This window comes from Piliocolobus tephrosceles, chromosome 20 (assembly GCF_002776525.5).
Source record: "Piliocolobus tephrosceles isolate RC106 chromosome 20, ASM277652v3, whole genome shotgun sequence".
In the NCBI taxonomy this organism is placed as follows: Eukaryota; Metazoa; Chordata; class Mammalia; order Primates; family Cercopithecidae; genus Piliocolobus; species Piliocolobus tephrosceles.
The window spans coordinates 17,024,856-17,045,678 of NC_045453.1; the positions used below are offsets into that span (position 1 = coordinate 17,024,856).

Sequence of the window (20,823 nt, forward strand, 5' to 3'; positions counted from 1 at the left end):
TCTGTCTCAAAAAAAAAAAAAAAAGCTAACTCTGGTCATCTCTCTCCTCGGCTCCCCCAAATGGCTATCTCACTCACAGTAAGAGTCAACACCTTTAAAATGGCCTATCAGGCCCTCCATGATCTGGCCCTACCCATCTCTCTCTGACCCCACCTGCTCAAGCTGCATTGACATCCTTGTGGTTCCTTCTGCCAAGAATGCCCCTCCCTCAGATGCCCCCATGGCTCGCTCTCTTACTTCCTTCAGGTCTCTGCTCAAATGTCACCTTATCACAGCATCTTCTCTGCTCACCCCAAATAGCAACCCTATCCCTAGCCCACCCTTTCCTATCTCCTAATTCTTCCTCTCTCCATACAACTTACATGTTCATCACCTTTCTCTACTGACGACAAGGATATTATTCTGCTTACTGTTCGATTCCCAGGCTCTAGTACAGTGTCCCTGGTGTGTTGTAAGCACTTCATACTCACTGAATGAATGAATGAATGAATGAACATTCAATGAAAACTTGTTCAATAAAGGCATGTGGAAATCAAGATGTTACTTTTTTGGAACATCAGAGTGAGACTTAATCCCTCAATCCACAAACCAAATCCATTTTCCTAGATGTATGAGAGAAAGGAGATTAGTTTGGTAAGTCACATTCACAAAAGAAAGGGACCCTGATGTTAAAGTTGGCCCACTTGGGTCTGAGCAGAGTAATTTTTAACGTCAAGATTCATGTTTTGAGGAAGATTTTGCTGAGATGTAGATAACTTACAGCTTATTCCCACAAATCGGGAATGACTAAACTTTCATCCAAGTTGGATTTTGAGTTAGTAGGTCATTGGAACTCTGCCCTTTTCAATCCTTACACCCCTAACACCTTCGTATGAAAAACATACGTATCATCATTCTCTGGTGACTGCTGCACTAACATACAGCACTAAGCAAATAATCAGACCGCTGGCTTGAAAAGCAAACTAAAAGGGATTTAAAGGCTTAAGAAGTCGTCTTAATTCAAAGAACATGTTAGGCCCACTTAAGATGAACTTGAATAGCTCACCACTTAATTACAATAGCTCCACTCCTCTCCCGTTTTTATTTTATTTTTGAGACAGAGACTCGCTCTGTCGCCCAGGCTGGAGTGCAGTGGTGTGATCTCGGCTCACTGCGAGCTCCACCTCCTGGGTTCACACCATTCTCCTGCCTCAACCTCCTGAGTAGCTGGGACTACAGGCGCCCGCCACCACGCCCAGGTAATTTTTTGTATTTTTAGTAGAGACAGGTTTCACTGTGTTAGCCAGACGGTCTCGATCTCCTGACCTTGTGATCCGCCCGCCTCGGTCTCCCAAAGTGTGGGATTACAGGGGTGAGCCACCGCGCCCAGCCCAGTTTTTGTTTTTTTAAAGGTGAGCCAAAACATTAGTTGTGGAGGTAAAAGGAGGGTGGTACCTTTACAACCAGAAGCTTAAATTTTGGTCTGGGAATCCCTGGGAGTCCCTGATGCCCTTTCAGGAAATCTGAGGTCAACATTATTTTCATAGTACTAAAACATTACAGGTTGACGTTCCCTAATCTGAAATGCTTTAAAATCTAGAACGTTTTGAGCACTGACATGAGGATCAAAGGACCTGCTCATTGGAGCAGTTTGGCTTTTAGCATTATGGAAGCTGAACTGGTAAGCATGTAATGCTAATCTTTCAAAATCTAAACAAATTCTGAGATCCAAAAACACTTCTGGTCCCAAGTATTCCATGTAAGCAATATTCAACCTGTAGTTGCCTTTTTCACATTCATACTCACAAGTGTACAAAAGTTTGCCAGAGACCACACAATATGCGATATCCCAGAGACTAAATGCAGAAACATATGAGAATCTGTCTTCTAATTAAGCCAAACATTAAAAAAGATTTGCAAAAAGGTAGAACAATGCCACTCTTCTAATATTTTGTTGTTTTGGAAAAGCTATTTTTCATTCAGAAATTGTTAGCTTGTAATGAATTAAATATTTTAAAATTATCTTAAATTTCTAATATGGTAAACGTTAAGATACATCCTTTTGGAGACTGTAACAAAACCTTTTGGGTCCTGAATTTGTCAGTGTAAAGGAGGTGCTTACAAAAAGTCTGAGAATTTCTGCCTTAGATATACTAACTAGTGCACCTTCTCTGTCACCATTATTAGGAAATATGTTACAGCTTCTAGAGCTGTGATAAGGTATTTTGCTCCCTCCCTTTAACCACAGCCTTCAGATGTCACTAAATCCACACTAAACCAATGACCAGCAGAGGACTCCCACTACTTAAGCTTAGGGTTTTTCTAGTAAACACCCTTCCCCTCTCCCCCAAGAACAAATCACCTATTTGTTGAAGCCCACATCCCATTATCATGAATCAACCAGACAGCCAGCACAATGTTTTAGTAAATAGTATAAATGTATTTTGTAATTTAAACAAAAGCTTCTGTTAACATTATTGCTAACATGACTAGACACTGTCACTAAATTTGGTGGCTCTGCTTAGGATGGTCTGAACACATGCAACATTCTTTTTGGAGCCACCTGAAAAACAAGGATTCATCATCCAGCTGAAACCGAAGACAGATTTTTTTTACCAAACTGGAGGGAATTTTGAAATGGTTGACCAAATCTGTGGGATACAGAATTTACAAAATTCTCTTTTGGGGTTGCTGGGGTGACAGGGCAGCTCAAAGAGGTAACCATCTAGAACATCCAAAACTGAGGTATGAGACCTGTATTACAACTAATAACAAAAAAACACGCCATATACTTAAAATGCTGGAGATGGTGAAGACACACACTAGTTTCAAATATTACACCTCCTCCCTCCAACTGAAGCAGCCCATTCCAAGCTGCTTGAGTAACTGCATGTAACATGTCTCAGGATGAACAGCACCAGCAGGGGCTTCTTTAGTGATGGTTAATAACTCTCTCAAACAATAGAGGGCAGGCCAGCTAGTTTATTCAAATTGAATCTAAACCTTAGATCTCTGGCTTAACAATAACATGAGAAATCTTTATAGACACAATAAATCTTGCATTAAATCAGAGATGGTTTAAATCAGTCTTGTAACTTCTAATATTCTGGGCTGGCAACTACAGCATGACAAATGTTTAGTGCAGTTACAAAATCACATTTTACTTTCCTTGGCTACCAAACCTTAAACAAATCTGAAAAATGCACTGTTTTACAAAGGCTTTTACCCACTGCTGCCAGTCTCAAGTAATTATGGTTTCTTCATCCCCCAGGAACATTTCTAAATTTTTCTTTGATCTGCTTGCCTTGAAGTGTATGGAAGAACTCAAAGAGTAAGTTTAAAGAATGAAGATTAACTGAGATGCCAAGTAAAGTTTTTATTGCAAGCACAGTGAGCAGAAAGAGATGTCTTCTCACACAAAGTGGCCACAAGGTCTGCCATTAACTAAATCTCTTTGACAAGCCTTCATTGGTTTAAAGCATATGAATTAGCTTCTTGCTATCAGGTGTACATCATTTCTGCCATGTGGGACATTTTCTTGGGAATATACAAGTAATACTCCATGTAGCCTGATAGGTCCTCTATGGTCACATCATCCACAAAGACTCGAGCTTGCTCAGAACAGGATCGGGGAGAGCCAGACAGAGTTCTGGCATGCAGCGACTGAGAATAGTCCTCAAGTGTGGATCTTCGTTCTGGAGCCAAGGGAGGGACACTCTGCAGGCCTGAAAAGGAATACACTTCCATATCATGCCATCTCTTACACTGGCATTCCTTGCCTATGCATGTGCATGGCTTGCCCTGGTTTAGCTTGGAAACGGACTGAAAGTCAGAGAGATCACTGGCTTTGAGACTTGCTTGGGAGACTTGGGTAGTGTCAGAGGAGTCTTCCTTCTTACTCTCTGATGGGAGCCTTGGAACGGAAGTTCTCAAAGGCTCAACGACTGCCCCTGTGTGATTAGCATCGAGAGAAGTAGAGCTTTCTCCTGCACTGAACTCTTTCGGGGTTGAAATTCCCAGCCCACTGCTGCCATCAGGTGACTCAGTCTGGCTTTTGTGCTTCAGTTGACTGTTGGAAGAAGATGCTATTGTACTGCAATGTATAAACTTTGGAGGATGAAGGACAGGAGACTTAGAACGTCGACGACGCTGAGTTCTCACTGCTCCTCGTGAAGACTTCCTTGTAGACCTAAGAGGAAAAATATATACAAGAAGAAGCTGGGATACAGAGCTGTCCCAAACAGATTCTTTATGATAATAGGAAATTTACTTCCCGTCAGATTTACGAGTCTAAGCTCATAAATTTCCCACAAGAGATGCACCTGCCTCCATTTCCATGCTGCCTAAGTCTTTGTGTCTCAAAAACTTCAACATCATCTTATTAGCAAGCTATACAACCAGGTGAGATAATAGTATTTTTTAACTGAATCACTTGGGCCAAACATTTGGGATAGAACACCTTGGGAGCCTTTGACCAGTGAGTCTGAGGGAAACACCTCAAACAGACAACTGAAACCAATCCCGTAAAGTCTAAATAGTGTGCCCTAAACCTGAATATAGCAGCGTCAGAACCACTGTGAGGCTAACGTTACAAATGATCATTATGCCATTACTATTAAATAGATTTTTGATTCATTTCTATCATTGGTAACAGCCAATCAATTAAAACCAAAAAACTAACAATATTTATAATCCCTGAGGTTTTCAGATACTGGGAATTACTGGACACACTATGTAAGGTAACTATTCATGAAACATTTAAATAAAGAACTGAGTGAAAAGAAAAGATACTCAAAACTGCTAAGTGAATTAGAGGCAAGAACCAAACAGGACACTAAAAAAAAATGTTTTATTTGGAATTAAACAAAATGAATGAGCTAAACAGAACACAGTAGTCCCATCTTATCCATGGTTTCACTTTCTACAGTTTCAGTTACCTGCAGTCAACCATGGTCTGAAAATATTAAATAAAAAATTCCAGAAATAAACAATTCGTAAGTTTTACATTGCGCCCCACTGTGAGTGGCATGACGAAATCTTGCACCATCCTGCTCCGTCCCACCTGGGATGTGAATCGGCCCTTCGTCCAGGGTATCCACACTGTATATGCTACTTACCCATTAGTCATTTAGTAGCTATCTTGGTTATTAGATCAGCTATCATGGTACTGCAGTGCTTCTGTTCAAGTAACTCTTATTTTACTTAACAATGGCCCCAAAGTGCAAGAGTAGTGATGCTAGCAGTTTGGGTATACCAAGAAAAGCCACGAAGTGCTTCTGCTGTGGTTAGAATGTGTCACCCACAAGTTCATGTGTTGTAAACTTGGTCCCGAACGCATCAGTGCTGAGACTTTTGGGGGTGATTGGGTCACAAGGGCTCTGCCTTCAAGAATGGATTAATCCATCCACAGATTAATGAATTAAAAGGTTAGTGAGGGAGAGGGACAGTTATCACAAGAACTGCTCTGTTATAAAAGCCGGTTTGGCTACTTCTCACGAGCTCCCTTGCCATGTGATATCCTTCCCCATGTTATGATGCAGCAATGATACACTCACCAGATGCTGGTGCCATGCTCTTACACTTCCCAGCTTCCAGAAATATAAGATATAAGTCTCTCTAAAAATTACCCAGTCTTGGCCGGGCGCTGTGGCTCAACCCTGTAATCCCAGCACTTTGGGAGGCCGAGACAGGCGGATCACGAGGTCAGGAGATCGAGACCATCCTGGCTAACACGGTGAAACCCCGTCTCTACTATAAAATACAAAAAACTAGCCGGGCGACGTGGCGGGCGCCTGTAGTCCCAGCTACTCGGGAGGCTGAGGCAGGAGAATGGCGTAAACCCAGGAGGCGGAGCTTGCAGTGAGCTGAGATCCGGCCACTGCACTCCAGCCCGGGCAACAGAGCAAGACTCCGTCTCAAAAAAAAAAAAAAAAGAAATTACCCAGTCTCAGGTATTCAGTTACAGCAATAGAAAATGAACTAAGACAGCTTTCTTTAAAAGAAAAGGTGAAAGTTCTTGACTTAATAAGGAAAGGAAAGAAACAAAACACATACTGAGGTTGCTAAGATGTACAGTAAGAACGAATCTCCTGTCTGACAAATTGTGAAGAAGGAAAAACAAATTTGTGATAGACTTACTGTTGCACTTCAAATGCAAAAGGTACAGCCACAGTGCATGTAAGTCCTTAGTTAAGACAGAAAAGGCATTAAATGTGTGGGTGGAAGACATGAACAAAAACGTGTTCTGATTGATGGCAAATGGGTTTGATATTGTCTGCAGTTTCAGGTGTCCACTGGGGTTCTTGGAACATATCCCCTATGGATAAGGGGGGACTTGTACACACAGCTAAAGAAAGAATTACCTGACTGGAAAATAAATCTGAATTATTTGTAACAGGGTCCACAAATTACAGCCTGTGGGTCAAATCTGGCTCCCTGCCTGTTTTTGTACAGCTTGTGGACATTGCTCCAGTGGGCTAGCACTGTGAGCCACAGACCAGGCTAGAGGATCCTCCCCTGTCCCTATCCTCCCTTCCCACCTTCCTGGCCAGTGGACACGTTGCACCACTGTCCAGCGCCCACACTGGCTAACATCTACATGTTGGGTCTCTACTGTTGGCAACTGCTGATCACTGAGAGGCAGAATCTCAGTTCAAGACTTCAACCAGTGCTGGGATCTCTGGAGGAAAAAAGAGCATGCTGGGATCTGAGCCTCACTGGAACAGAGAGTAGAACTGACCCTGGCACTACATGCTACCCACCCATTCCACAAGGTTCTCCTTTCAGGCTAGTCACTCTATCCTGCGACTGTCTCAGCAACTGAAGACAAAATGTGTCCACCAGCCAGGACGGCCAACCCCAGGCAAACAGGGTAGAGGAGGAGTTTTCTCTCTTATTTAAGCACTTATTAATATCCTTGGAATTTTGCTTCTTGGCCTCCAATGCCTAAAAAATTTACCATATGGTCCTTTACAAAAAAAAGTTTGCCAACCCCTGACCTAAAAGGCAGTACAGAGACAAGGATTTGGAAAAATGTAAAAATTAAAAGAGATGACAGAGTAAGTCTGAATTTCTGAAGAAATGAATACAGAACAGAGGACAAGTGATTTTCATAGACACAATGACTGAGAAATTTTCTGATTTGATAAGAGAATCTATGAATACAGGAAATACACCAGAGCAGGATAAAAAGAAATCCACATAGAGACACTCTGTAGCAAAACTATAGAATAGCAAAGACAACAGGAAGATCTTAAAAGCAGCCAGAGACTAGAAAGATTATTTCCAAATTAATAACAATTGGATTGAAGGTATGCTTTTCAATATCAATGTAATGAAACCAGAAGACAATCAACTATACCTCATTTAAGTGCTAAGAGAAAATAACTGTCAAGCTAGAAATATAATGTCGAGTATATCAACTCTATCTTTCAAAAACAAGGACGAAATAAAGACATTTTCAGATAAATGAGAGCAAAGTACAGTCGGTCTTCTGTATCCATGGATTCTACACCTGTGGATTCAACTAGCAGCAGACTGAAAACATCCCTTCCACCAAGTTCCAAAAAGCAAACATTGAATTTGCTGTGCTCTGAGCACTATGCTGAGTCTGTGTGAGTGAAGTGCTGTGTAAGCACTGTGGTAGCTATTATAAGTACTCTAGAGATGATTTAAAGTATACAGAAAAATGAGCACAGGTTGTAAGCAAATACTACACCATTCTGTCTAAGAGACATAAGCATCCTCAGATTTTGGTATTGAGAGGGGTGTGTGAGTGGGGAGGACCTGGAATCGATCCCCCACAGATACAGATGATTGTTATTTACCAATAGGACATGACGTTATTTAACATCAGGGGCCCTTTCAAATGTATTTATATGGAGTTATACAATGCAGAGGTCCTATTTACTAGCAATAAACCTTCACTGAAGAAACTACTTTAGGAAAAAAGTAAGTGATTGTATATGGGAGGTCTGAGGTGAAAGTATGGTGAGAAAAGAAGTTACAAACAAGTAGAAAAATCTAAATAAACACTGTCTGCTTAAATAATAACAACAAAACCTAGTTTGTGAGATTAAAAATAAGTAACACAACTAAAATACTGGGCAACTACATCATGGAAGTCAGGAGATCAGAGGAAAGGGGTTCTGAGGAGAAGGGCTAAAATATCATTAATTTTTGTCTTTGTTAAAAGCACACATGGCAAAATCAAGGCTAACAACTACTGAAAGAATAGAAATAAAGTGTGCCATTTCCAAACCACTAGAGGAAAAGAACAAACAAAATCCTTGCAAACAATTGTTTTTAAACAATTGGAAAGGAAACAAGGAGAAGTAAGGTGGGGGAAAAAAAGGAAAGAAAAACATAAAAAAGCAGGACAAATAAAGTAAAATGGCAGAATCACTTCTGAAGATATCAATAATCAAATAAACGTAAATGCACTAAACCCAGCAGTTTAAAAAAAACTGATCACATTGAGTAAAACAGAAAAAAATAAAACCTAGTCATATGATATTTATATGAAACAGCTAAAATACAAGAACACAGAATGCTTGAAAGAGTAGAAAGCTGGGTGTGGTGGCTCACACCTATAATCCCAGCACTTTGGGAGGCCGAGGTGGTCAGATCACCTGAGGTCAGAGGTTTGAGACTAGCCAGGCCAACGTGATGAAACTCTGTCTCTACTAAAAATAACAAAAATTAACTGGGCATGGTGGCGGGCACCTGTAACCCCAGCTACCTGGGAGGCCAAGGCAGGAGAATTGCTCAAATCGGGGAGGCGAAGGGTGCAGTGAGCTGAGATTGTGACACTGCACTCCAGTCTGTGTGACAGAGCAAGAACAAGACTCCGTCTTAAAAAAAAAAAAAAAAAGAAAGAAAAAGACAAACAAGGGAAACACTCACTAGAAGAAAACTTTAAGACAAAAGCCATTAGGAAGGATTAAGAATGTCACTACATAATAAAAGTTTCAATTCACCAGGAGGAAAACATTCAAAACCTATGCTATATAAATCCAACAAAATAACGTCAAGATACATAAAGCAAAAACATAGAATTTAAAGGGAAAATAGACAAATTCACTTCCATGGGGGAGATTTCTCTATTATCTGTAAGTCAAGTTAACTAAATAATTGAAAAAAAGGTTCAAATAACACATTTAATAGCCTGATTTAATGGACATAGAATCCAAGAATAATGAGAGAAGTACCAATCTTCTCAAATAGACATAGAATATTTGTAAAAATTGAATACGGACCAGGCCAAAAAGAAAGTCTCAGCAAATTCAGCAAAAGAAGGAATAGGTCCTTCTCTAATCATTGGGTCTTAGGTTCTATATCATAACCTACTCTTTTCTGGACACTCAGGAAGGAAAATCCAATAATATTTTATAATATTGGAATGGAAATCATTTCAATAAGAAGCTCTTACCCGTGCCAACTCTCTTTAGATGCACATGTGGTTTTAGGTTTGGTATCATCTGTTGCTGTTCTGACTGGTGCTCTGACACCTGTGCCTTCTCCAACAGACAGAGATGCTATGGACCTGAAGACAAGAACAAAGTTTACGGCTACAAAAAACTATAAAATGAGGAGAAAATATTGTTCTCACTAACTCAAATACAATTTTTATCACACATTTTTTTTTCCAGTTTGGGTTTCTCAAAAATTGCTCAGCTTTTAATGTACATTTTCCTTCAAAACCAAATTTAGAGGATCCCTAAAAGCCCATGGCTGCAAAATCATAAGCCGAAGAATGACTGGTAAGTGTACCCAGCAGCAGGATATAAATAGACTTTCAGGCTGTTTCCCTGGGGCAGATCAGGCCTTATGGTCAGAGAATGCTAATGACACTGACCATTTATCTTACGCAGGCAAACCAGAGCCATGGAACTAAGTTTAGAAGCAAAAACTTTAGGAGACTCCATCTAACCTAACACTGAATACATTTTCAAATATTACGCAACTTTTAGAAAAATATTCTAACTTTTGCAACTAATAAACTTGAAATATTAATCAGAGTAAATCCTTGTGGTTTAAAATTATACAGATAATACGGGTTCCCAGTAAAGAACATGAAAAAATCTAAAGGCAAGAAGAACAGAATCATCCATAACCTCACAACCCAGAGACTACCAACATCGAACATTGGTGGAAATCCTTCCAGACTTTTTCAACACACGTAAACATACACACACACACACACACACACACACACACACACACACCCCTCCTACTATAGATGCTATGGTGCTGACAAAATTCTTTAGAAAGAGACATTAATTTACTAAAATGAAAGGATGTTCAATGAAACATAATTGAAAGTAAAAAGTAACTGGGAATAATATGTAATAGAAAAAAATACTGTATTTCTAAATTATGGCACACCTATACAGTAAAATGTTGGGAATTTATTAGAAATTAAGTGTACAAAGAACTTTTAATGATATAGGGGAAGGCTTGTAAGGAGAAAGCAGCATGGTTAAACACCTATACATATTATTATGATCTCAACTAGGTAAAATAAGTATAGGCTATCATGACCAGTGATATAGGTGTTAACAGTGGTTATGGTAAACTGTGATTTTTACTTCCGTTTTTATCCTGTTTTGTTTTCGTAAGTTTTTCTATTATAAGCATGTATTATATTATAGTCAGATAAATACAATATTGTTTTGTTATATATATCGATTTATATCTATATAGAGATTTGTCCTAATAAGACAAATACCATTAAGGAGTCAAAACCTGTTGAACGGGATCATGCTAAATTCCTGGCAAGGCTTGGTTAGTTTAGGAGTCAATCCTCAGATGTCCCATTTGTAAACTGGCAACAATATAAAACAACTAGAATGTATGATACACTACTACACAAGTCTTATTCTGCTTAGTCATGCTAATGACTCACCCCTTCTCTTACTTTGTTTTCTCAAATGTTCTCCTTCCCTTATAATTTTACTCAAGGCAGAACTTATGCTACAAATATATAATTTTTTTCATTTCAGCTTTTATTTTAGATACAGGTGGTACATGTGTAGGACTGTTCATGGGCATACTGGACCCAGGTAGTGAGCGCAGTACTCTATAGGTAGGTTTTCCACCCACATTCTGCTCCTGGCCTCCCCACTCCAGTAGTCAGCAGTGTCTGCTGTTCCCATGTCCATGTGTGTTCAATGCTTAGCTCCCACTTCTAAGTGAGAACACGCAGCATTTGGTTTTACAAATATATGATTTTTGACCACATATTTTGAAAAATTTTTAAATAATGTTCTAAGTAATTTTTAGGGATACCAAAATGGCTTAATTTTACCTTTTTTTTCGAGACAGGGTCTCACTCTGTTGCGTAGGCTGGAGTGCAGTGGCACGATCTCGACTCACTCCAACCTCCACCTCCTGGGCTCAAGTGATCCTTCCACCTCAGCCTACAGAGCAGCTGGGAGCACAGGCATGCACCACCACGCCAATTTTTTGGTTTTTTTGCAGAGACAGGGTTTTGCCACGTTGCCGAGGCTGGTGTTAAACTCCTGAGCTCAAGTGATGTGCTCACCTCGGCCTCCCAAAGTGCTGGAATTACAGGCGTGAGCCATCATGCCCAGCCTGGCTTTATTTTACATTTCAACTTCTTTTAAAACATCAGGAAAGAAGTCTGTGTATCAAGAGTTACTTACATAAATTTACACACTAAGAGATTTGTATGTATAACTGTGTGTACACATTCCTAGTATTTTCCTGATTTAAAAAAATTATTCCTATATAAGAAATCACAAAGGATACACTGCAGCCACAATCTGCAACTATCTGCTTCTCTGCTTTGCTTCTGCTTCCCAAGACGATTTATCAAATTACTGATATGAACTGGCAAGACGACCACATTAGAAAACCATCAAGAGGAAAGATATGTTTTTGAACTATCATGGAAGCAAATATGAGCACCTATAATATCTACTGTGCAAATCTATCAGCATAAACCTTTTAATTTGATAGGCCAAAAATAGTACTAGCAACAGGCAGGTGGCTATAACAACCAACATCTAGTTTTTACTTTGTGCTAGGTACTGCATGCATTTCTTCATATTGTCTTCAAGGTACCACATAAAGGGTGGTTAAGAGCAGAGGTTCTAGAGACAGGCTGCCTAGGTTCAGATCCTGGCTCTGCAACTTTTACCAATGTGACTTTTAGCAAGTAATTTAATTTGTGCGAGTCTCATCTGTAAACTGAAATGACAGTAGTATCCATGTACTAAGGTGGTAGTGAGGATTAAATAATGTGCACAAAGTACTTAACCCAGTGTTTAGGGCACAGGAAGTAAATAATAAACATTAATGATGATTATTATTACTTGTGGGTGTTCTACTCTGAGCTTCCAGTGTTTAGTTTCCATTCATGAAAATAAATTCTTATAGCCATTAAAAATGTTGGTTTCTTTTGGCCTGGGAGAAAGAATTGGGGTGAGAAGAGTCTTACACAGAACATTTTGCAAAGGGTGAAACATTAACATTCAGACAGCAGCTGGTATGCAGGTACACTAATTAGTTTGGCCAAAGGGTCCAAGGTTATTGATCTCAGTGACAGAACCCTACTGAATAGAGGTTTCCATAGTGATAGACTCAGCAATCACAGACCATGAAATCTACAATGTCTTCATAGATTTCTATTGAGCCAATCCACTTTTAGTGAAAAATATTGTGATTCTCTTGAGATGTATGACAAAATCCCTGATGGGACACCACTTGATAATCTTTTATTCAAAAGAGGTGGGGGGAAGCCCTCCTCAAAGTGAACGAAAACCAAAACACCCAACCTAGGAGGGCAAATGAACTGCTACTTTTCAAATTTAACCAAAGGGTTTTTTTTTTTTTAAACTAAAACAATACTGTGTAGAATCTGGAAGGATGTTGTATTGCACTATTAGCATTTATATCTCCTTTCAATAATGAGAAATTTTAAAAGAGGGAGAGCTTTTTAGGGAGAAGAGACTATTTTGAATGAGTAAACAAATAATGCCAAATAACGTATTACATATTTAATTACCCTGATGCATCCACTCTTAATTTTTTGAAAGCAGTCTGTAGACTCTCCTCCTCTCCATCCTTGGCCTCGGATTTCATTGTGCAAGTTTTTACACTACTTATCGATGTTCCTGTTAACACTAAAAAAGAAAATAAAGTGAGCAAAGTAAAAACAGATGGGATCAAAAGTATACCTTTTTTTAAGATTTTACATTCCTGTTACCTTTACTGTTAGAAAAAAAAAAGCAAATTTTTATTTCAAAAAGGAAGTTTCAGTGTAGATAACTGGAGACTATTATAGGTTTTCTTAAGGGGAAACAAATGAAATGATACCAAAAATGGATATGTACTATAACAGAATATAAACTATTCACATACTTGATGCCAATATCCTATTACACAATTTTGGAAACTAGATGATCTGAAATCTACGTTTCAGTATACATACATTTTAAAAGGGGAATCTCCCCAGTTGGTCTAGAAATCTATGAACAAAATGACATCAGAAATAAAAGGGAATAGCTCAAATCATAGCACTCTGATTCTTTAAAATGACACTGAGTATTTGTCTGGCCTAACCCTAGTTAAGTATAACTTTCATGACACATGATAGTATTTCTCTAGAGCAATCCTGACCCAGACAGCTATGTTCAGGAAGATACGTTTTAGAGAACAAGGCATTACCACTGTGAAAGCTGAATTATAAATACACTCTACCAGTAAGGTTGATACTTCCATTTGTGTTTTTCTTCATAGCCTGGAATAGTATAATTAATTGTTAAACAAGAAAGAAAATAAATGAACTATAAACCCCACAAAAAATTATTGTGCACATTAGTGGAAAAAAACAAACAAACAAACTTTTCTTTAGCCTAAAGGTTGAAAGTAAAGAAAAAAAATAGAAATGACTATTCTGTAGATGCACCATTAAATGATCTCTTAACTAGTTTGACTAACCAAAGTCCTCCATATTTTCCACCTGATTTTTATATTTTAAACAGAGAAAGGGAGATGAAGAACCAACCGAAGCAACAAGAAACACAACAAAGAAGTCTGTTAAAAAACCCTTGAATCTAGTCTCCAAATTATTTTTTCACTCAGGGTTATTAGTACCAAATCCTGAATAAAAATTAAGCAAAGCAGCATCTGTGAACATATCAGAGACAATCAGAAAGAAAGAAAAAAAAAGTACCACAGAAAAAAATAGAAATAGAGGATATGTGAAGCAAAAGATTCACTTCACCTCTTTATTTCTAAGCTGTTACCACCCCCCCCACCCGCCCCCAGCCCCCTTAGGCATTCTCTCCACCAGGAGAGAGCAGTGCCTCTCCACCAGGCCTTGGGTCCTTTCTGATTCGTATCTGCTCTTCTCAGGGTGGCTCTGAAGTTATTGTGAGACCTCTAATATTCCAAAGGTCAAGGTGTCATCATGTCTCATATAATGTAACCATTCTATTATTGTAGTACCAGCGCAAAATAAAGAGGCAAGGAATCAGGACTTTTCACTTATTTATTTATTTGTAGAAGTTAAGGTATTTTAGGCAGAGGTCTCTGGGGAACACTGAAAACAGTCTCAAAAGAATTCAGCTACTTAAAAAAAAAAAAAAGAATTCAGCCAGCCTGCACTTCAACTTCTTGGGACACACAAAAAATTTTCAATACATTCTCCACGTATATTTTGCTGGTTTATTTAAGTACATAAACACGAAGAAACATTATCCACACAATCCCATGCTTCATTAGTCCCTGCTTCTCAATTTAGGGTAGGATCCCTCCAAATACACAATCAATTCCTATATACCTGGGGGGAGAGGTGAGCAATCACTTATTTCAATATTTTCAAAGCTTCACATCATCTAAAAGAGTACTACTGTAGGTTGTAAACAAATTCTTCCTGCTGGTAGAACTAAATTGAAGTTTGACTTACAGTGTTCCTCAAGTACCTTATGATCCGTTAGTCAATGTTCAGCCCTTACCGAGTTAATAAATCATCTGGGCCAATCTCCCCAACCCGCAGACCCCACACAAGTCCTCTTTCGCCCTCTCTGGAAATTAGTCAGCATTTACGTACAGGTCACATTTAAGTATACACTGCTGAATCATACAGGCAGAAATTCATTTCGTTCACAAATATTTACAGAATTCCTACCACGTGCATGGCACTAGAATGAATGCTAGCGATAGAAGTCTAAACTCCATTTCTGTAAGGACTAGAAGAATCTCATTCCTGCCCAAGAGCTTACAATATAACACTGTGCTAAGAGGCTCTGAACCCATATATGTAACTTTTAATTATACAATGCTGACTTAATAGCACGGCAGGTGATCACCCTAGATGTTAATACAAACTTTACATTCCTGTTGACACACTAAAAGATCTATCATCTAAAAACCAAAACAGGCCAGAATTAAAATCTGACTACAGACTAAAACTTCAGGAATGAAGTTCTGTCTAAACGATTTTCAGACTTCCAGCATTTTTAACTACTCACCTTTTTTCTCAGTTATTTTAGCCAAAAGCAAAGGTGAGCGTTAGGCATAACCTTAAGAGCCAGAGAAGAGCATCTTTGTAATTATAAAAGGCTCATTATGCTCCTCTGCATCCCCAGATCCACATTCACTCAAAGAAAGGGCTGTACAACTAACTCCGGACAACAGATACAATTGGCTTGCCCTTCTTCATTAACATCAAATTTGTGGGAGACAGTCTTGGCGTTTTAACTGCAGTGAACTCTTTAAGTTGAACAATATCCAAAGAGATGAAACTTTAAAAAGCCTATTCGAAGTTACTTCATGTTAAGTCAAATCAAACCGGGCAATTTAACTGTGCCTCGGATTTTCCACAACCTTACAAAAATTACAGTTATTCTAAGTTCCTCCATCAAAAGGACAAATTCCTGGTTTTCTCTTTCAACGAAATGGATGAGTCACAATCTTACTTCTATTTTGCCGTTTTAACCAAGACCTCACTGAATCTCAAGTCTAGATCTACATTTCCACTCCCGAGAAGACCTAAGAACGATCAAGGGATGGCGCGGGTAAGTGTTGTTATCACAACGTTAAAGATTTCGAAACTCCCAGACCACCAGGAAGCGTAGAATAGAGGGAAGAAAACCCTGTCCAGCAACTCGAAGAGGCAAACTAGACCGAGAGCAAACAATCGGCCCCCAGGACAAAAAGCACATTCACACCTCTCTGTGCAACCCACTCATCCCTTTACACTCGCAGTGCTGCAGCCAAAGCACGAAGTTCTTTCTTTTCACCCAGAGTCTGTGCCTGTCGCGGTTAAACATGAACGGAGAAAATTCCTGGTCAGAACCCAGAGGGGTAGGACGGGGCTTGGAGCGTGAGGACAACGCCGAGCAGGGAGCTGTCCAGGGGCTCTGCCCGCCCGGGGTCTCCAGCTGGAAAGTTGCGCTCCTCGGGAGATTCCCGGGGTCAGAACGAGAGGCTGGAGTCGGAGCGAGGCACAAGGGATGCGGAAGAAGAAAGGAGTGGGCCGAAGAGGTAGCCAACGAGAATGGGGCTCCGAGGCGAGAGGGAAAGGGCGGGAAGGGGCAAAGGGCGGCCAAGGAGGACGAAAAGGGGAAGCTGTCGCTGGGCGGGAGACGGCGGAGGAGCGGGGCGGGGTCTGCGGGAGAACAGGAAGGCGGGAAGGGGAGATAGCGCGGAGTTCGGAGCTCCAGCAGGCACAGGCCGCGGCGGATAAGGGGGCGCGGAGAGGCCCAGGCCCGGCCCAGGCAGGAGGCGTCGGGAGACGACGCGACCCAAGGCGGGCGGGCCCGGGGAAAACCGCCCGCGGCCAGACGGGCTGTGCAGGCCGAGACGCTGTGCTGCGGCCCCTCCCCGTCACGTCAGGGCACTTACCGCCTCGCAGCTGGGGCGCTCCGGTGATGCGGTGCAGTCAGTTCAGAGCCTCTCTCCCGAATCTCGGCGCCCGACTGACCCGGATCCAAACCAGCCAAGTGGGCGGCCCGCGCCTCGGGAGTCGTATTGCGCCTGCGCACTCCGGCATGCACCCCGCCCCCTACTCAAGCTCCTCCCACCCCGGTGACTCGGCAGCGCGGCAGGGGACGGCTGCGCAGGCGCAGGGCGGGGGCCGCGCCTCTCGAACGCCCCGCACCCGCCCCCCTCGGAAGCACGTGCGCCTTGCATAATTTCCTGTTATTCTTCGGTTTGCCTCCTCCCAGTGAAGTGGATTTGCTCCCTACCAGCTTTTGGGGCGTGCCTGCTTCCTCCTCTCTGTCAGGTGAGTGAATAGGTGTCATTCTTCGCAGTCGTCCTCTGCCTCCACCGCCCAGGCATCTCCTCCTGGTGCTTGGTCCTCTACCTGGAGTCACCTATGCAGCGGAATTCCGCGGGGCGGGGGCGGGGGCGAGGACGTGCGGGGGTCTTTATGGCAGCCAATCCCCGGCTGAGCGCTTGGCCAGAGTTTCTGTGATGCTAGAATCTGGACTGCCTGCGACCTCTCCAGGACTCGGACACCAACCCTCGCCTCCTGGTGATCTTTCAGGGCCTGCAGAGAAGCGAAGAGGTATTGGACGTGGCCAGGGTCAATAGTGTGAAGCCGGAATTAGAACTGAATTGAAATGCCTCGGTTTTGATATCGCTGTGTTTATCTTGAGGCAACTGCTTTTCCTGCTCTGGGCCTCTCAGTTTTCCATCTAGTAAGTGAGGAAGTTGAATCTTATCGGTGAATCTCGTGTTTTCAGGCGTAGACTCCTTTGAGAATCTGGTAAGAACTGTAGACCCTCTTGCCAAAGAAATGCACCTACACACCAAATTTTGCAAAAAGATTTAGGCAGTTCACCAAAGGAGATGAATTTTAGGGTTCTTTACATTTTTCTGATTCTGAATGTTGCTCAGATGGCAGGCGGGAAAAGGTGATCTGTGCAACAGCTGCCACCCGCTTCATCACCAGGACTGGTTCTGCTAATTTAGCTGTGCCTCTCCTCGCCTGCCAGTCTCCAGCTCCACGTCTGCACTTCTTAAAGCTTCATGAGAACAGATGATTTTGCTCAATAGAGTTGGGTGGCGTTGATTGTGGCCCACCCTTAGAGTGAGGGTTTTTCCCTGAACCAAAACTGGCCCCATCCACCCTCATTCCCCAATGCCTTAGTTGTAGTCAACTGACTAGATAGGCTGCCGAAGATAGTTTAACTGTGTCCAGCTTAACTGCAGCCAGTCTTTGGAATGCCTGGCCTATGTCTGTAAATGAAATCTAACAATTTATTGTATAACGTTGTTAAACGTGAAGCCTGAAGTTGGCCCTGGGTAAAACATTTTAAATTCTCGACGTTCATACCAGAGGTTCAGTAACTGACGAGATGAAAGAAAACTGTTCATTGTAACCTAATGATGCTAATTAGATGCATTAGATTATATTAGAGATTAGATAACTTGTTCTAGCTGCCTTTGTCCTTTGTCTCACAGTGCTGGTAAGTCAGTATTTAAACTGCCCTTCTCAACATCTCTTGGAAAAGAAAAAGCGGGAAATATGATGCATTTTAGTTTCTCAGACCTTGCCAAGTGAAATGTATCAAGACCAAATACATCTTTTTAAGCTGCCACTTCAAAATATAACTTCAGATAAAATCTCATATATCCTTGAGAAGGCCGGGCACGGTGGCTCACACCTGTAATCCCAGCACTTTGGGAGGCCAAGGCGGGTGGATCACTTGAGGTCAGGAGTTTGAGACCAGCCTGGCCAACATGGCGAAACCCGGTCTCTACTGAAAATACAAAAAGTTAGCCGGGCGTGGTGGCGCATGCACCTGCAATCCCAGCTACTCGGGAGGCTGAAGCAGGAGAATCTCTTGAAGCCCGGAGGCAGAGGTTGCAGTGAGCTGGAGATTGCGCCACTGCACTCCAGCCTGGGCCAACAAAGCAAAACTGTCAAAAAAAAAAAAAAAAAATATCTAATATATCCTTGAGGGGAAAGAATTGTCTGAATCCTGATTGGGTTCCCAGAGCTTAGCACAGTTCCTGGGGGTTAGTAGGTGCTAAATATAGTTTTGGTGAATTCTCATTTTACCTGCTTTCCATCCCTAATTATATTAAATACTAAAAACTAAAAAGTTACAATATTTCATTTTGTGTAAGCACATCTCCATCATTAAGCATTAGATGCTTTCCAAGAATGTGACTCATTACTCAGGGAGTACTTGGAAGATGAGAACCTCTTGTGAATACCGAAGTCTGTTAACTCACACACCTGACGTGGCCTGAAGTTTTAAGTCATTATAGATAGGACTGGCTCATGTTGTGGTACATCATGACTTGGAATGAGATAGAAAAGCAACAAAATGGGGTGGATCTGAGTGAACAAAAAGCCAGATCAGTGTCCTATACCAGCAATTCCGGGTCTTTTTAACCATGGGAAAAAAGCCTGAATTTGTGTGTGGACTTTATATTCAAGAAATCAACTTTGTATTAATGCACATGGTAATGCTATTTAATTAAAAAGCTGTGGTAAATGTAAAATTACTCTAATAGTGCTTCCTTCTTGTTACAAGTGTCTTGTACATACTTTAGTAGGAGAGAATTCCATGAATTTATACTGCAAGAACAATTTATATAGGAAGATAATAGTTTCTCTTAAAAAATAACTTTGGAGAAGCCAAGTTCAAAGTAATAAAGAAAATTATATCCCTAACAATGTGACTCCCATCCTACCAGTTGGTAATCTGGAAAATATTCTGTTCTTATGTTTCAAGACTCAAATTAATTTATTTCTTACCTCGATATACTTTTCTTAATGACTTGGGGTAGGCCAGGCGTGGTGGCTCGCGCCTCTAATCTTAGCACTTTGGGAGGCTGAGGCGGGTGGATCACCTGAAATCAAGAGTTCAAGACCAGCCTGGCTAACATGGTGAAACCCCATCTCTCCTAAAAAAAAATAAATAAACAAAAATACAAAAATTAGCCAGGAGTGGTAGCGCATGCCTGTAATCCTGGCTACTCTGGAGGCTGAGGCATGAGAAGCACTTGAACCCAGGAGGTGGAGGTTGCAGTGAGCCGAGATCATGCCATGGCACTCCAGCCTGGGCTATGGAGCAAGACCCTGTCTCAAAAAATTAATTAATTAATTAATTAATCAGTTAAAATGAAAATGAAAATGACTTTGGGATAGAAGGTAGTGATAATGATTATTTGTCTTGATTACAAATTGTTAGCTCGTGTAATCTTCATAACCAATTTGTGAAATGTACTTTTATGATGTCTATTTTACAGCTGAGGAAACTAGGCTCAGAATAGTTAGATAACTTGTCCAAGGTTACATAGCTTGTAAGTGGCAGAACGGGGATTCCAATCTAGGCACTCTGGCTATCCACCCTGCTGATCGCTGAGTTATACTGCTTTTCTTAGCCTCCCCACCTCCACCTCCTGTATGTACCCAGCTAGACCAGGGATACCTGCTTTCACCTGGAAAATACCACTGGAGTTGAGGAAATTGGCTGCCCAGGGCCTAGGACTGTTCCAGCTACACTTCCTTTGCATATGTTTGAACGCAGCAGGCATATTTCCCTCTCAGATCTCAGATCTTTTGTATGTGATGTTTCCCCTCCTGGAGCATTGTTTACCCACAGTTCATCTCGTCATTCAAAGTCTCTGCTCATATCAGCTCCCCAGGGGGGTCTTCTTTGGCTTCCCCAGCACCCCCTTCCCTCTGTATCCCTTTACCTGGCTTTATCTTAGCACTTATCACTACCTGACAATGTATAGTTAATTTTTGGTCCTGTCACTAGAATAGAAGCTACCCGAGGACAGGGACTTTGTGTCTTTTTTTTTTAGTCACTATTTCTGTTGAATCAAAGATGCACATTTTCCCACAAT

General features: G+C 41.2%; 2 protein-coding genes across 6 annotated transcripts in view; one reads left to right on the forward strand and one right to left on the reverse strand.

Moving 5' to 3' along the window:
• Positions 1 to 2,398: 2,398 nt before the first annotated feature.
• Positions 2,399 to 17,108, reverse strand: OSER1 (oxidative stress responsive serine rich 1). 4 transcript variants are annotated; one of them, XM_023227887.2, is made up of 4 exons: positions 16,179 to 16,298; positions 13,010 to 13,127; positions 9,410 to 9,523; positions 2,399 to 4,168 (listed from the first exon to the last, which is right to left on the reverse strand). In XM_023227887.2, the coding sequence occupies exons 2-4, from the start codon at positions 13,084 to 13,086 to the stop codon at positions 3,481 to 3,483; spliced, it is 879 nt and encodes a 292-aa protein (XP_023083655.1). In that variant the 5' UTR covers positions 13,087 to 13,127; positions 16,179 to 16,298; the 3' UTR covers positions 2,399 to 3,480. The 4 variants fall into 4 exon arrangements, with proteins under 4 accessions (XP_023083655.1, XP_023083653.1, XP_023083654.1 ...); XM_023227885.1 differs by lacking the exon at positions 16,179 to 16,298 and adding an exon at positions 14,931 to 15,040; XM_023227886.1 differs by lacking the exon at positions 16,179 to 16,298 and adding an exon at positions 14,964 to 15,036.
• A 123-nt stretch (positions 17,109 to 17,231) lies between these two features.
• GDAP1L1 (ganglioside induced differentiation associated protein 1 like 1) overlaps positions 17,232 to 20,823 on the forward strand; it is a 65,366-nt gene continuing 61,774 nt past the window's right edge. For both annotated transcript variants that reach the window (XR_002734853.2, XR_002734854.2), the window contains exon 1: positions 17,232 to 17,521. The gene's annotated coding sequence lies outside the window, so the exon portion shown is untranslated. The remainder of the gene's footprint in view (positions 17,522 to 20,823) is intronic.